The 16,589-nt window shown below is 39.0% G+C and overlaps 1 protein-coding gene across 1 annotated transcript; it reads right to left on the bottom strand.

The window, feature by feature from the left end:
- Nucleotides 1-763: 763 nt before the first annotated feature.
- Nucleotides 764-15,748, bottom strand: txk (TXK tyrosine kinase). The gene is made up of 16 exons (XM_006806065.3): nt 15,490-15,748; nt 6,944-6,992; nt 6,386-6,467; nt 6,170-6,307; nt 6,026-6,090; nt 5,596-5,655; nt 5,427-5,481; nt 4,622-4,701; nt 4,373-4,500; nt 4,209-4,283; nt 2,767-2,938; nt 2,461-2,677; nt 1,692-1,756; nt 1,447-1,565; nt 994-1,151; nt 764-856 (listed from the first exon to the last, which is right to left on the bottom strand). The coding sequence occupies exons 1-16, from the start codon at nt 15,500-15,502 to the stop codon at nt 785-787; spliced, it is 1,548 nt and encodes a 515-aa protein (XP_006806128.2). The 5' UTR covers nt 15,503-15,748; the 3' UTR covers nt 764-784.
- Nucleotides 15,749-16,589: the final 841 nt, after the last annotated feature.

Here is a 16,589-nt window from a genome sequence, read left to right as displayed (position 1 = left end):
TAAACTTTATTTGAGGTATGTATTGCTTCATGTTATGATAAGCGTCACTAAAGTCCTTGTAAACTGTAGAAACCTTAAAAACACATGAATTCTTGGGCAAGTTCTGTCCTTTTTTTTATGATTTCTAACCTGTAGTGTATTTAGAGATATTAGTTCTTGATACTTTTATGTAATGCTTATACAGAGTTTCAAGAAGATTAGTCCACTCATCTATGATGATGAATGAACTGTCAAATCTACAAATATAAACATGATTGTGGGATTTGTATAAAATATTTATAAAAGCCATAGGCCTGTAGAAGTTGACACAGTGTCCTCTGAAATAATTATGCCATGCTTTGTCAAGAGTAGTCCACTGGTCTAGGGAGATAGGAAACATGAAAACATGTGCTAACATTTGTATGATACCAATTTGTTGTTGTTGTTGTTGTTCCGTTTCAAATTTTCAATGAATGAAGCATTCTCTTATTCATTTGGTCACTCAATCCTAATATACACAACTGCATACTCATACTATTGATATATTTGTGCTACTATCACTTTCATGTGTGTTTCATGTGCACAGTAAGTTCCTTCAAATTCAAAGCAAACAAGGAACAGCATTGCTCACTTCATTGTTCGTATGTATCCACAGCTGATGTGCATTAAGTAAAATATATCACAGGAGCATTAAAGCAAGGCCTTATAAAAATATTTATTTACAAAGACAGAATAAAATATATTTACATTCATGACAACAATAAACAAACAGTTTGGAGTCCAGCGATATAGTAATATGTGTGTGCTAGTCTTGATTTTCTGCCAGTTTTCTGATTTCCTGCAGCAGTTCAGAGAAAGATGGCCGACCATCAGGCTTCTGCACCACCACCGAAGAAGAAAAGGAGACGTAATAGTAGATGAACAGAAGAAGAGGAGAAAGATGTCATGCATTTCTTTATAGAAGGTGTAGAAACATAGTACAGTCAAAATATTAAAATACAAAATGTTTAATACCTCGTGCCAGCAGCGGTACATGATGGCGTACAGTGGTTGTGAAGCACGTTGTGGTCGGTACAGCCGGATCCCCCTGGTGATGTCATCAACTACTTCCACATTTGATCGGTTTTCAAATGGAGTCCGACCCTCAGAGAATATTTCCCACATTACCACACCTGGAGAAAAATAGCCACATATATGTAATACTAGACACATATTACATACTTATATATATATATATATATATATATATATATATATATATATATATATATATATATATATATATATATATATATATATATATATATATACATATATAGATATCTATATATAGATATAGACACACACACACACACACACACATGTAGAGAGAGAGAGATTGGGAAGAAAAAGAGAAGCTGCAATCTATTTTAAGCTACAACTACTCAGGAGCTTTACACTTGGTGTATTTGGCCTGTGTTTCCTCACCATAGGACCAGATGTCAGACTTGCTGCTGTATTTACTGTAGTGGAGAACTTCAGGGGGAGACCACTTCACTGGGAACTTGGCACCAATTGAACTGGTGTACTGATTGTCTAGAACGTATCTGAAAAACATAGTTGAAGAATTTAAATATAACCAGAGAACAGATGGCAGGAGTAGTTATTCAACATGCTTTAGATTCTATAGGAAGTCTTCATAACAAATGTGGTTAAAATAAAAAAGAACATACCTGGTCATTCCAAAGTCGCTGACTTTCACCACATTGTACTCATTAATCAGACAATTCCTGGCTGCCTGGATATGGAAAAGAAACATTATAAACCAAATATTCAGCTGAAACAGCTTACCAACTACTACTACTGTGGCAAAGAGATTTATCTTTTACACACCCCACTTTTCAGTTATTTATTTGTAAAAAATGTTTGGAATCATGTATGATTTTCGTGCCACTTCTCACGTGTACACCACTTTGTGTCGGTCTTTCACGTGGAATTCCAATAAAATTGATTCATGTTTGTGGCTGTAATGTGACAAAATGTGGAAAAGTTCAAGGGGGGCGAATACTTTTGCAAGCCACTGTATGTTTGAGCATTTTAGTTATTTTATCTTTGGGTTGAGCAGCACAAGTTTTGAAATAGATTTTTTGAATATCGTCCTTCTTCTGTTTTACCAAATCACATATTTTAGTATTTTATATTTTATTTTACCTAAATTTAGCAAGTTATTATTTATTTATAATTTCTAGTTAATCTCTCTTGAAGATGTGTGTTTTTATATTCTTATAAATGCACCATGAGATCTTGGGGTATTTTGGTACACTGAATACTGTGTATATTGTTATATTGACAATGAAGACCTTAAATCTGAATCTGAAGATGTCAAAGATGCATTATACGGGAGTCTGTACAAACTCATTAACAGGTTAAAATCTTACAAAAAATATACCATGATTTCATAGACTGTTACTCATGTTATATAGAATTACTGTGTTGTCTCACCAGGTCTCTGTGGATGAAACTATGTGCCTCCAGGTAATCCATCCCTTCACACACATCCTGGCACATAGACAGAAGCCACGACTCCGGTAGAGTTCTGCTCCTTTGCCGCAGGAAGTTCAGCAGGCAGCCATTCTCCATGAACTCAGCTACGATCAGCAGGGGGCGCTGCTGCAAGCAAACGCCATACAGCTGTACAAGCCTCGGGTGGCACAACCTCCTAAAAGAGAGATCAGTCACAAAATGTTTTTAAGGAGCTCTTTAATTGCTCTTCCTTTTCCCACATCCGGATCATCCCGACATCCTTACATCATGACTTTGGCCTCCTCGATAAAGTCCTCTTCATACATGGCTCCCTCCCTGATGGCCTTGATAGCCACTCTTTGCTGTCCCCTCCACTTGCCAAACCTCACCACGCCAAACTGACCGCTACCCAGCTCCTTCATGAAGGTCAGCTCACTGGGATTGATCTCCCACTTTTCTAGAAGAAAAAACACAAGAACAAGATAAAGTGAGTAAAGAGAAGAGTGAGGTCATCTCAAAACCTCTTGCTCTATGAGACCTAAAAACCAACCAGTATATAAGAAACAGAATAAATACAAGTTGGGAATTTCATGTGCTTTTCATAAAAACTGCTAATTCTTAAAAAAAAAAAAAAAAAAAAAAAAACTTTAGTTATATTATTTAGTTAAATATTTAGATTGCTTTTTAATTTTTCTAACTTTGGATTCACTTTCCTATTGCCTATAATGATTACGTTTATTCAAAAATAATTCAAAAATAAAGAACACACCCACATTTAGTCTATGATAATAATATAATTGCAGTATGCCACAGGAAATGTTGAGATGAGATAACCTTTATTAGTCGCATGCATGGGAAATGAAAGAGGAACAAATTCTGATATAAAGTAACACATCATCTACAAACAGACATTATGTTCTAATCTGTATCTTTTTTCAAATCAGGCTACAAAAATGAAAGATACTTTCAGCTATTTTCAAAATGAAAGATATTTTCATTTTTGTGTTCACTCATTTACTTTGCTACATATTAGATGTAGCTCTGGTCATAACTGCTTGCTTCTCATTCCTGTCCTTGTTAAGGAGGCATTTGCATACATTTATACAACCAGTTTCTGAATGACCTAATTCTGTCCACATTTTAAAACTTGACTGCTAGCCAGTGAAGCAATTTGATAGAAAGAAGTTTGCGTTTAAGCTGCTAATTACAGCTGTTTATATATTTCCACTGTTGTGTGGAAATATATTACTTTACAGAGGTTGAAGATCCAGTTTCAGCAAGCTGTCAAAGTTCATCATATTCTTTTAGTAAGAAGAACAACTTTATTCATTGACTGATCATTCCACTTTAACCTTAGCTTTCATCAGGGTGATGAAGGCTACAGGCCAAGCACTAAAGGTTACAAGGGCAAAATGTGTTTAAGCCCCCAAAATTGTTGAAATTCTGTTGGCGCTTCAGTATCTTTAGACATTTGATCTTCTACATGACTAAAGAGCCAATATAGATAGAAACATGGATATAAATATGAGTATCTTAACTGCAAATCATGCAAAGCTACTCTAGCCCAGTCCCAGAATAAAAAATGTGTGAGTTAGGAAATGAGGATAATAGAAAACCGTTTCAATGGCTCAGTAAGAACTATAGCTGACGTGTTTCTCCATCTCTAAATTTAGCAGGTATTTTTGACTAGTACTAGAGAGGATCTGTAAGTGTTTATATACACATACCTGAGCTGAATCCTGCCGTGGCAGGGACACACCTTCCCATTGGTCCGACTGGATATCGCAACCTGGCCACTAGACCTGCACAAAAAAGCAAACAAACATATTAACTGCAGTATTGAATGGAAAACTGACAGTATTGTTTTTACAAATACCATGTGCTTAATTACCTGCTGCATTGTGTTCATGGTAGTGTATAACCTCAGGTATGGAGCTGAAAATATGTTTTTCAGCTAAGTAGTAGTATTGCTCATCGTCAGTTATTTTAATCTGGTAATGCCTGACATCTCCGCTGGAACTAAAGACAAAGAAACAGAAGTTTGTAGGTTAAGATGTGCTTTGTTTGTGATTTTAATTCAGTGTATTTTTTGTCTTTGTCAGACAGTCTAAGATTTAACCCTTCAGGTTACATGAATCACCTATTTGTTTTGGTGTAAACAGAGACGATGTAGACTCCCTTTCGACTAGACTCCCGGACCACAAATCCCCCCTCTTTGTCCTGGAAGAAAACAAGAAATAAACATTATTTATTTGAATAATCATTAATCATTTTTTTAAAATAACATAATGTGTCTCAATTTGGATTCTTCTTTTAGTTCACTTTTTGTGCTTTGAAAAAACAACATTTGTAATGTTAAACTATTTAACATTGAATGATCAAGTAATTATTGTGGTACAGACAGCCCAGGATATTTTTGCTACAGTTTTAAAGAGCAAAGTTTTAGTTTGTTCTATCAGGCTGGTACTTGTCTTGCACAGGTTATCACATGTACGTATCTTCGAAGACAGTTTACTAACCAAACTTGCCATCATTAGCTGATAATCTGATGCTCCGCCCTCTTGACCAAATATGGTCATGTTTATCTCCAACACTCTAAAGATTACATTTCAAAATTTCGCTAATATAATGCTGAGTGTGTGCTTAAAAGCATCCAGTTTGAGTCTGGTCTAAAATAATCAATCAGATACAGCTTTTCACATTTGATAAGCTAAAAACAAAACAAACAAACAAAAACATTTTTTTCCAGGAAACAACAATTATCTAAGTAGTAGTATTTTTAAACACTGCTCAAAAACACTGACTAGAGAGGGGTAAAAACTTCAGTGCATGGTTGATTTATCTCATATTCATTGATTCGGGCCATGTCAGCATACATGAACGCTTCACTGCTAAACCATTGTTTTTGCTCGGCTTAGAGCACATTTAAATAGGTGCATAAATACCTCTTGTCTTAGCAGCTGCTCTGCTTCTGTCCTAGTGATGTTCTTGCAATACCACCTACAGGATGGACAACGAGAATTTAAAGGATTGTTTTTGTGATTCTAAAATGACTAAAAACAAAAGCAAAAAGAAAAAAAGAAGGCAAAAGTCAAAAAATATGGTAAAACTTACGGGTTTGCCTCGATTTTGTTTTTCTCTGTCACATAGTTACTGGGGATGAAGCCTTTATTTCTGATAGAAACAGAGTAGGAAGAAAAAACACTGATAATCTAGAATCTTTAAGATGTTTAAGAAATAAATTAAAAAAAATAGTTCTAGATTGAAAAATTTATTTACATTTCAAAATGAAAACTTGTGGGGTGTATTTCATACACTATGAAATATTTTTATCTATACTATATGTTATTATCACAAAAATAAACAAACATATTTTTGTGTCCAGAAAACTTCACATTCCTATAACAAAGCAATATTTATTTGTTTTACTGATCAAGCACAATCCCACCAATAATTGCTCTATGATATCTTATATGAGCAGTAATATTGCTCAAAATACTCTTGCTGTAACCAACACAAACACCAAAATTTAAATTGAAAGTACCCATGCTTGTCCTGCGCCCGCCACCACAGCTGGTCTTGCTTGTGCAGTATGATGTACTCCTCCCCCTGTGGTCACAACACAAAAGATGAACAAATCTCTGCAGTTTATTTTTGTGTGTCTATTGGTTTGCATGTGTGTGTATACCTGTTTGAGTGTGAGGTCAGTGTTTTCCTTGGCGGTGAAGTCGTACATGGCCACGACACTCAAGAGACCCTCACCTTCACCGTCCTCACCCTCGGGAGGGGGGAGGGGGAGCTTTCTCCTTGACCTCTCGACCTGTAACTGAGACAAAAAGTAAAGATTAATTCATAGAAATGAACGAAACATTGAAACACACAGAAGCAAACCCAGTTGACCTACCCGGGTGGCTTGTCCTGAATACCGTCGGTTTGGGAAACAAAGGGAGGTTCTGCTCTCCAGCTCCACACGAGTGCTGAACTCCCTGGAATCAACCAATCAATCAGTGAGTCTATATGCCGCATATGTTTTTTTGTTTTTACCCAAACTGATTCAGTTCACTTCGGTTTCGTTTATATAGCACCAAATCAAAACAATAATTGCCATGTGGTGCATTATATTTTAAGGCAAGGACCCTGCATTAAAACCAGCAGAGTCGCCTCCTGGTGACCATTTTAAAAATGCAGGTTTGAGGCAGCCTTTATTTCACATGCCTTGGTCTGTGTGTCAGTCTGTGTTAGCACTGTTTTATTTTGAAAGTCTTGAGTCTCATGTGCTTGGGTTTAATTCTACTTCCCCTGCCTTGTTATTCTGTTTTTGGTGCCAGCTGTACTCCCACCTCCTGTTCTTCCCATCATTTTTAAAAAATCAGGTATAACTTAATGTTTTGATCAGTATCTATAAAATGAACGAGCTCCTTGTTTTTTTTTTATGTTTGTTTTGGACTCCTTAAATGCCCACCTGGTCTGAACAGCACAGCAGCAGCAGATGATCGACCGGATAGAGTGATCTGAAGAAAGGAACAAACAAGAAAAGAGTTGAATTAGTGAACAAATTGTAAACATTATGGAGCTTTCAATATGTTCATTTATTTTCATGGAGTGTCATATTTAAAGGAAAAAACTGAACCATGAAGCATAAGCAGATGCTTCCATACAGGCACTGTGGGGTAAAATGAGCTATTTATAAAAGTTTCCCAGGGCTCTATTCCTGGCACACTTTTATGTTCAAATATACCTCTTCCTCTTTTAATCTAGATTAATCAAAGACATAACATTTTTTCACCACTGCAGGTTAATATGGCCACCTGCTATCAAACAGTTACAGTAGCCTGGATCTGCCACGAAGCTTTCTAAACTAATGAATCTAATGGATTAGTTCATCTTCTTCTTTTGACTGCTCTCTTTAGGGAAATCCCTAGTATCGTCCAATGTCACACCAACCCTCTGCATGTCCTTCTTCATCACTGTATATCCTTGTAGCTCCTCTGTGGTCTTCCTCTTTTCCTCCTACCTACTAGCTCCATCTTCACCATCCTTTCTCTAATATATCCACTATGCCTCCAATCATCTCAACTCTATCTCTCCAACTTAACTTGACGTATTAGTTATTCCTCAAAATAAAAATCTATGGTCTTGGGCTACATTAAGCTAGGTTCACTGACTAGGCCAGGGGTGTCAAACTCCAGGCCTCGAGGGCCGGTGTCCTGCAGGTTTTAGATCTCACCCTGGGTCAACACACCTGAATCAAGTGATTAGTTCATTACCAGGCCTCTGGAGAACTTCAAGACATGTTGAGGAGGTAATTTAGCCATTTAAATCAGCTGTGTTGGATCAAGGACACATCTAAAACCTGCAGGACACCGGCCCTCGAGGCCCGGAGTCCGACACCTGTGGACTAGGCCATTGATTAGCCTCTTAAGATCTGAAGAATTTCCATAGTTATATCACTCTTATCTGCTACAACACATTTATTCTTCCCTGCTTTGACTACTAGAGTACTTTTACCTCTCACATCCAGAGTCAAGTTGGATTCACTTTTGGAAGCACAGCACAAGTAGAGGTCTCTTTTTTTCCTCTTGTACTTTCCCATTGTAGTGTACATTTCAGTGTTTTTCTGTAACACTACCGATCTCCGAGTTGTATCCCCATGTAATGTCTGTGTTGTGTGTGTAAGGTCGGGGGTGGGGGTCGGGGAGGTGGGGGCGGGTCCCATTTCACTGCAGGGCAACCCGTCTGTGATTGATTGATTGATTGATTGAAATTTTATGTATGACAATCTTATAATAAAAGACCCCAAATGTTTTAACATCCTCTACTTTCTGAGACCAGGCTTTTTATTATGAAGGAGTTAATATCCATTGGGTGTTCGGCTGTCCTTCCCAATTTACATTCAGATAACAAAATGCCTAAAGATTAGAAATATTTTTTTTGCTAAGTTTTCTGTTGGGTAGAGAAAACAACAGTTGACTTGATTTAGGAATCCTAAGTCAAAACAAAACCATATTCCTCTAAAAATAGTAGGGTGGAAAAAGAATGGGAAAAGCAGCCAATGTCCAAAGAAAATCTCTGAGAGACCTTCAGAAAGTCTAAGAGAGCTATTGCCTGAGTCCACTTAAAAATAAAATGACAACACAGGTTTACATTCACATTTGCTGATTGACTTCCAATGTAATTTTCCATTTCTGTTTACTCACGACTAAGACACGCACAACGAGATTTAGAGATATCTCATATTTCATGCGGTTTAAAGACTGAGCAGCCAACGCTGACAGGCTTTTAAGGGTGTTTGGATGACGTTTGAGGCCCAGTTACATAAAATACACTGATCTCTGTGTGGATGAGGAGAGGTCTATGACATGCTTAGCTGTCTAAAACAGCAAAGCATGTCATAGATATCTAGTGGAACTGCAAAGCCTAAACCACAATTAGTGATATTGGAGCACTTCAGACTGTCTATCACAGATATGGTGTAGACATGATAATTACGTCAACTTTATTTTCGTTGCTTAAACTTGAGAGTTGAATGACTTTGAAAAAGTTTTATTGCTAGCAGAGTCTTTAGTCAAAAACACTGCTCATCTTAGCGTGTCGTCTGCATGCAGACATCCGTAAAAGCAGCGACGGAAATTGTGGCCAATGGCTTTCATTTGATGGCCGTGTTGCTCTCAGTGCAATACGTTGCATGAAGGTGATTGTAAGAGTAAGTGCAGGATGTGATCACACTGTCAGTTCGCATGGTCAGACAATCAAAGAAGAGAGAGAGAGAGAGAGAAGATGTTATGGCAGGGCTGCGAAACTCTCTTTACAAAGAAGAGTGCATTAGTGAGAGCTCAGTGTTGCTAAAAACCACAGAGCCAGAGTTAGTGGAAAAAGAAGAGTGTGGTCAGATGAGTCATCTTTCACCAAAATTTGCAATAAGTGAACAAGCACACATGAGGGGAACACATTAAAGGGCTGGACCCCTGGATTTTGCAGCCCTATGTGTGGTGTCCACACATAGGGCTGCACTGCGGGAAGAGGTCAGATTATAACACGAGTTGATGCATGGTCTCAATGGTTTCTATTACTCATCACTCTCTGCAGTTTCAAAGAACCAGAAACATTGATTAATTTGGGGTCATATACTAAATATACTGTTACAAATATATACTGCTACTCAGTTTCTGGCGGTCCATTCTGCGCTCTGCATGATGTCACACAGAGTAAATATCCCTAATATGGCTGTGGTGGTTGCAAGAGGCAACCAATCAGAATAAAGCTTTATTGAAGGGGAAGGAGCTAAAAAGCTTGTTTCACACACAGGATGACCTGAGAGAAATCACAGAGGCCTAGTTTAAGATAAATAAGGATAATTTAGAATTTTTAATTCATTTAATTTCATTTTTAATGACGCAAAGTTACTGTAGTGCAGGGGTGTCAAACTCCATGCTTCAACGGCCGGTGTCCTGCAAGTTTTAGATGTGTGCTTGATCCAACACAGCTGATTTAAATGGTTAGATAACCTCTTCAACATGTCTTAAGGTTCTCCAGAGACCTAATCACTTGATTCAGGTGTGTTTACCCAGGATGATATCTAAAACCTGCAGGACACTGACACTTGATGCCTGGAGTTGGACACTCCTGCTCTAGTGGAATACAGTATTGCAAATCCAGAGTTCAAAGCAACCACAATGGTCAATTTTTATAAATATACTAATACAATAAGAAACTTCGATGGGGCTCCTTCAGGATCAGGACTTTCGGACCTTTGGTTTTCCATTCCAGGTGAGTGTTTCATCTCTCGACCGCTGGTTCATTCGTGCTGCCAGATGCTCCTGATGTGCAGTCAGTTTCTTCAGCCAGTGGGTCTGAATCATGTCAGGGCCTGGTGCTGTCCAACTCTTCACACAGGAAGAAGGGTGCCTGCCACGGTGATGGTTACTAGATCCTGTTCAGGAAGGTTGTGCTCATATTCTTCCCCTGCCACTGAGAGTACACCTCGGATGGTTCAGTGGAGAACTGCTGATTTATTGGCCTGCCTCTACCTTTACAATTAGGTGAATTCTTAGCTTGGAGGTTTCCAAAGCCTCAGGCACAGGCAGGTTGCTGTACTTCTTAGGCGCCCCTTTCGTCATCAGACTTCTGCAGGTACAAAAACTGGCTTGATATTTTTGCTTCTAGTGTCCTTTAAGCTGCTCCTTGTGGCTGTTTGTCGTATAGCCAAGCAGTGACGGTCACAGTAGAGAGTGTCCATAATGAGGCATTCACATCTTCTACTAGACGGGGGCGACCGTGGCGCTGGGGGTTGGGAAGCGCATCTGTACCTGGAAGGTCGCCGGTTCGATCCCTGGGTTCTCTGTCCTGGTCGTTGTGTCCGTGGGCAAGACACTTTACCCTACTGCCTACTGGTGAGTAGTAGGCGCGATATGGCAGCCTCGCTTCTGTCAGTCTGCCCCAGGGCAGCTGTGGCTACAACCGTAGCTTGCCTCCACCAGTGAGTGAATGAATAATGGAATTGTAAAGTGCTTTGGGTGCCTTGAAAAGTGCTATATAAATGCAATCCATTACTACTATTATTATTACTTTCATAGGGTATTTCACATAGTCTTAAGAGTTAACCACAGAGGGTCGACGTTCCCATCTCTCTCTCTCTCTCTCTCTCTATCTATCTGTACTAAAATCAAATAAAACTAAAGGTTAATTAAATAATTTGAATTTTTATTTCAAACGGAACAGACTAGACTTTTGCCTCCAGACGCAGCTTCCTCTGTAGCTTTGGTCATCTCTTGATATTAAGTTCAAATACATGTTAATTTTCTCTCTGTGGTTTTGTGTAGGAGGTCTTTGTCAGGAAGTGGAGTTTCCTGTGAGCCTGTGTGCGCATGCCTGCATGTGTGTGTGTGTGTTTATGTGGGCCAGCAGACAGGTGTGTCTGTGTGTGATGGCTGCATTCCTTCCTGTGCAACTTTATGTGTTTGAGAGAACAAAAAAACACTCAAAGGCTAAATGCGCAAAGTGTCACGTGATTTTAGCTGTAACTGCCAAATGCATCTATGGCATGTCCCATCATGCTTTGCATGTGCCCTCCCTGTTGTAGAAGTTAAGCCATGGGAATTATGAACTCTTCTGGTGGTTTTTGGTGAACCAACACCCTAATAACAACCAATCTCCGAGGTTTCTATCAGCTGGGGCCCTAAAAACTTCAACTTTTGGATAAATAAAAGTTACATTTTATTAACTGATTTGTGTTTATATGTATTTATTCTGAAACTTTTTTACTTTAAATTTTTCCTCCCACTGGTGCACAATGTCATAATTACAAAGTACAGTTTTAAATCCTAAATCCTGTTTACTTTTTTGTAGGTTGTTGTGTTTTAAAGGACGATCAGGCTACTGGGAGTGGATGAAGGATCTGCCCAGCCCAGCAGCCACCGCCAGTCTAAATCTCATTGGACTGGCAGTCAAATCTAATTTAGGATGTGGTCCGAGCTGGTGAATATTTATTTAAAAGTTTACCTGTAAAGAAAAAGTAGGATGTGGGACAGCTTTAGACGAGGGCTGCAGTCAAATAGGCCAAAAAAATGACCTCTTCTATATCTGATCACCCAATGGAAAATGTCACAAGGTCGAGGAAAGGTGTGAAGGAGAATCAGGAGTTAGGAAAAGAGAAGCTCGGTGATCAGAGAAACAGACAGCTTTTAAACGCAACTCCTCAACAGTGTGATCATTTATGTAGCTGACATATTTCTTCAGGATCATAAAATGCTCATCTCGGACTATTTATTGGTGAAATCATGTCACTTCCTTACCAACATTGTAAACATTGTATAAACATTGTATAAATAAACAGGAATAAATGGGCTGTAAGGTGAAAGGAAGTGTTTGCCATACTGTGTATAGTTGCCTATCCTGTCCGCTCATATTTTCACTTCCTACTGGAGAGGTGATCCAGTGTAACCTCTACCTATTCAGGTTTTCTGTGACTGAAGTGACTTGTGACTGCAATACAGCAGCTGTTAAACTGTGGACTCAGCTCAGAGGTCATCCAAATGACTGTGGCTGTGAATAATTAACGGATCCAAACCGTTCTCTGCTCCACTAACTGGACGTTCAGCTGAAAACTTTCTGTTTCAGGCATGGTTACAGAGAATCCACCTGCTGGTACCACAGGACCTGCATTCATTTTATATTTTCGCCCCTTACTGCATCATAGTAGATATTAACCGAATGTTTTCTATTTGTTTATCATTATGACTGATGGGATGAAATCATCTCTTTCTTTTCAGTGTTTCCTCTAAGCTATTAACCTTTCCTGAGTATTTAAAGAGATGAAACAGCTCTTAATATGGCCATCATGCAGATACTTCTGTTTCAAGTCACTTAGTTAGGAAGTTCCCTAAAGCAAACTGACTCTTTGACTATAGCCTCTGTGTCAACCTGGTTAGTAAGTCATCCATTGAGGTTATTGGCTTTCATTAGATGAAAGCAGTCATCAGATGCGTCCTTGTGTTTGCTTTGGCTGCTAGCAGATTGCTAAAGTCATCCATTAACTGCACAAAAAGGCAACTTGTCTGCAAACACCTGCCAACCTCTTGCCGATCAGTAAAAGCAAAACTCTAAAAGGTTTACAAAGTGTTACAATATGAAACTTTGTTATGAGTTATCGTCAATCAACACATTTCAAGTGTTTCTATGAAGGAAAACAATTTCCAGTTTGTCTCAGATTGTGTTGAGTTTCACTACTGCTTGGTAATTAGTTGGAGAGTGTTTGCAGACAAACTGGCATCTTACTTGCAAACTAAGGGTGACCACAGCAACCTGCTAGCAACCCCAATAAATGTATGGATGATCTTGGTGTAGTAAACCTCTTTGCAGCCAGTTTCACCTAGAGACTTGCAGCAACTTCCCGTAGCTGGTCAGGGAACACACAGTTTTATTGAGGTATCTGTTATTGCCAGGGGGTCTAAGAGGGGTGTAATTGGCAGAAAAAAACCACAGAAGCCATATCTGTGAATTCTCAGATTTCTAAGATTTGTATAACTGATACTAAGTGCATTGCCAGGATTATGTTTTTAAATGGGCTGGCATGGGCCATACATTCAGGTACTGCATTCTTTTTCTTTCTTTACTGCTTTACCAAGTGGTAAAATAAGCACTTAGATTCTAAATAAAAGTCATAATTGTCCTTTAAAAGTAACAGTTAAAGGTTTCAGAGTGTATATAGAGTACCTGAAGTGAAAGCTGTGGATTTTAGGTGACACTTTTTGGGCTTCTGATTCCTGTTTTCTGTGGTTAGCTTGAGGATATTAACTGTAATATTTCCTTTGGGGTGAAAAATGAAGCCAACACTGAAGATGGCGTCATAAGGCTGGTTGCAGACTTCTATTTTAGAATCCTGAAAAGAAACACGTTTATGGCCTGCTATGAAGTAAGTCAGCTTTTCATTTTTGTAACTCATCTTGGAGTTTTACTGGTAAGGCCTAAAATTATTCTTTAACACAGATGCTGTTGGTTGCTTAGCATGCGGACACAGGCAGGTGTAGCTGCTAGCTCTCCGCTAGGCCTCTCCTCTGCTAAACTGGAATTGCAAACTTGTTCTGAAGTGAAAGTCTAATCAGCCTCAGCTGCAAATCAGTGCATAAAGCAAATATTAGCAAATAAATATGCTAACACCATTTATTAAGATGGTGAACATGGTAAACGTTAATTGACAGCAAATTAGCATTACTTTTGTCAACATGAGACTAACATATAGGAGAAACTTGAACTAGCTCTACTTGGCTTCTGCTCAGATTTAAAGGCCAGTATGAGTGTACCTTCCTGTCTGGGTAATTGCACCTTTGTGCCATGTAAGAAACAGAACTGAAACTTTACATTAGCAAGCAAAACACTCCTTTCTGCTCAGCAAACCAGAGGTGTTAGTTTGCATACAGGTGTCTCTGCCTCTGCTTAGCTTTCGGTCGACATTTTCACATTGTCCTTAGCTCAAGGGTTTATGCATAATAGATGTGGAAAAAGTTTCAAGCCAAAACAAGGTTTAACGGTTTAACAGCAGATGCTTCAGGCTAAAAAATACACTTTTTTTGGATGTGCATACAGATTTTCTCTTCTTTCATTTTTAAACACGTAAACTAAGCCACACTGTTTTCGTGTTGTTGTGTTTGTTTGGTTTTTTGGGGGGTCAAATCAGTGGCTCTCGGGTAAAAGTGCAGGTAAAAGCTAAACTAAGTTAAATTAATTTAAATTATCGAGGGAAATTACTTCATCTGGTTAAAACTCAAGCTTTACTGTTAAGGACTGCAAAAAAACTGTCAGGTAGGCTGCAGAAGAGGGAATCCAGAAACAGTCAGCGAACTAAGACAACTAAGCAACAAATGAGAACAAGACCTGAAAATCATCCCAGTTCAGACTTTTTAAAGAAGGAACATTCAAGTGAGTCACTTCAGACGGTACGAACGTGAGCTACATAACTGTGGCGTTGAGCCATTAGCAAGAATTAAAGTAAAACTCATGTAAAGCTAGTCTAGTGCAGCCTAAGAAGAAAACGTTGGAGCGGACACCCCTGAACATGGCATTAAAAGATTATAAAGAGCCACAGTTGAGTCTTTGTTGTGTTTTGTCATGTGATGAAGTGACATTTCAAGCCAAACTGCCATTTTGGTGTCCCCTTTAACTGCCTGACTGCCACAGCTTCAGAGATCAAGAAACATCAAAAACTTTCAGAAGACGTTCATAACCTTGAAGTTACTTCAGGTAGAAAGTGAAGGGAACCTATGGTGGTATTAAGCCCGGCTGTTTGTTAGATGACATTTTAATGGTCTCGGGTTCATTTCACGCCGCATACTAACGCCGCATACTAACGCCGCATACTAACGCCGCACATTTTACTCACATTTTCTCCTTTAACGCTGAGTAACTCATTCTTATCAGTGCAAATGTTGGCTTTTTTGTTAGTTTGCTGCATCCTGCTCCAATATCAAAAGAAGAAATAAGCAAGGTTTGTACGTATGTTCGTAAATTACTTACTTGAGTGAATCATGACTGTCTGTTTCTTTTGTCTTCCACCTCTTCTTTGTTGTCTCCCTCCTTCTCCTGCTTTGACTCTTCTTCTATCTCCTCATCAGCGCCACTTATTCTTCTTCAGTTCTTTTTAGGTCAGCTCGGTTCAATTTCTTTCTGCAACCATCGGTGCGGAGCTGATAGGACGCCACAGGTGGGAAACCTTCGAATAATTGAGCGACAAGGGTGCAGAGACAGATTGAGGTAGAAAGAAAGACGGAGACACGGGCAGGCAGGTGGGTGGAGGAAGCAGAGTAGGTGAAGAAGAGAAGGCAAAAGAAAGAAGATATGGGCACAAAAAAGAAGAGGAGGATAGTTGCCTTGCTGCTGTTGACGATTTTTTGAGTCAGCTTTTGGACACATGAATCAAGATTTAAATGCCTGAACGCAGAGCATTTATATTTACAGTGTTTACAGAGAGAGAGCGAGCGAAAGAGAGTGGGAGAAAGATGAAGACAAAGATACAGAGAGGAAGTGAAAGAATGACGTGAATGAAACCACAAAGCATCCGTCTATGTGAATATCTCCAGGAAGAGTGCACGCACACACACACACACACACACACACACACACACACACACACACACACACACACACACTGAGGCTCATAATGCAAAAACAGGGCTCATATTTTATCCTCCGCTTAGCTGCTATGACCGTCAGAGCCAGTTCAAAATCTGGTCCTTTGACTCCAGCTGCTCTTTTTATTTTTATTTCTTTAGCAAAGATTTTTTTTAAAATGAGTGTTTTAACAGAAATGTTTGACCCTGTGTTACTCACACAGGTTTTCTATTTGCCCCTGATTGACCTCATTCACGCTTCAGCTCAGCCACAGCTCCACCCTTTTTTCATAATTGTTGGCCACATCTGGTCCACAGAAGATTCACCTGTCCTGTAAATAAACTGTATCAGAGGTAGCGTAATTGTGAGCTATCCAAAGGCTGTCCAGGGAGCTCAGAGTACAAAGTCACTGTATGTGATTAGAGGATCATAAAGTCATAAATTCTGTCTGTGACTTGAAAGTGTCCCATCCAGTCCTTTAGTGTAAAATAAAAGCATATAAAAAT

Source organism: Neolamprologus brichardi, chromosome 3 (assembly GCF_056152115.1).
Source record: "Neolamprologus brichardi isolate AB-2024 chromosome 3, ASM5615211v1, whole genome shotgun sequence".
In the NCBI taxonomy this organism is placed as follows: Eukaryota; Metazoa; Chordata; class Actinopteri; order Cichliformes; family Cichlidae; genus Neolamprologus; species Neolamprologus brichardi.
This window is presented reverse-complemented; position numbering and strand designations above follow the sequence as displayed.

Coding starts and splice junctions, on each gene's coding strand:
- txk (XM_006806065.3), bottom strand. Junction 4,702..5,426: donor AGCAGCTGCTAAGACAAGAG/GTATTTATGCAC, acceptor GTTTTCTTCCAG/GACAAAGAGGGGGGATTTGT. Junction 4,501..4,621: donor GTTTACACCAAAACAAATAG/GTGATTCATGTA, acceptor CTTTGTCTTTAG/TTCCAGCGGAGATGTCAGGC.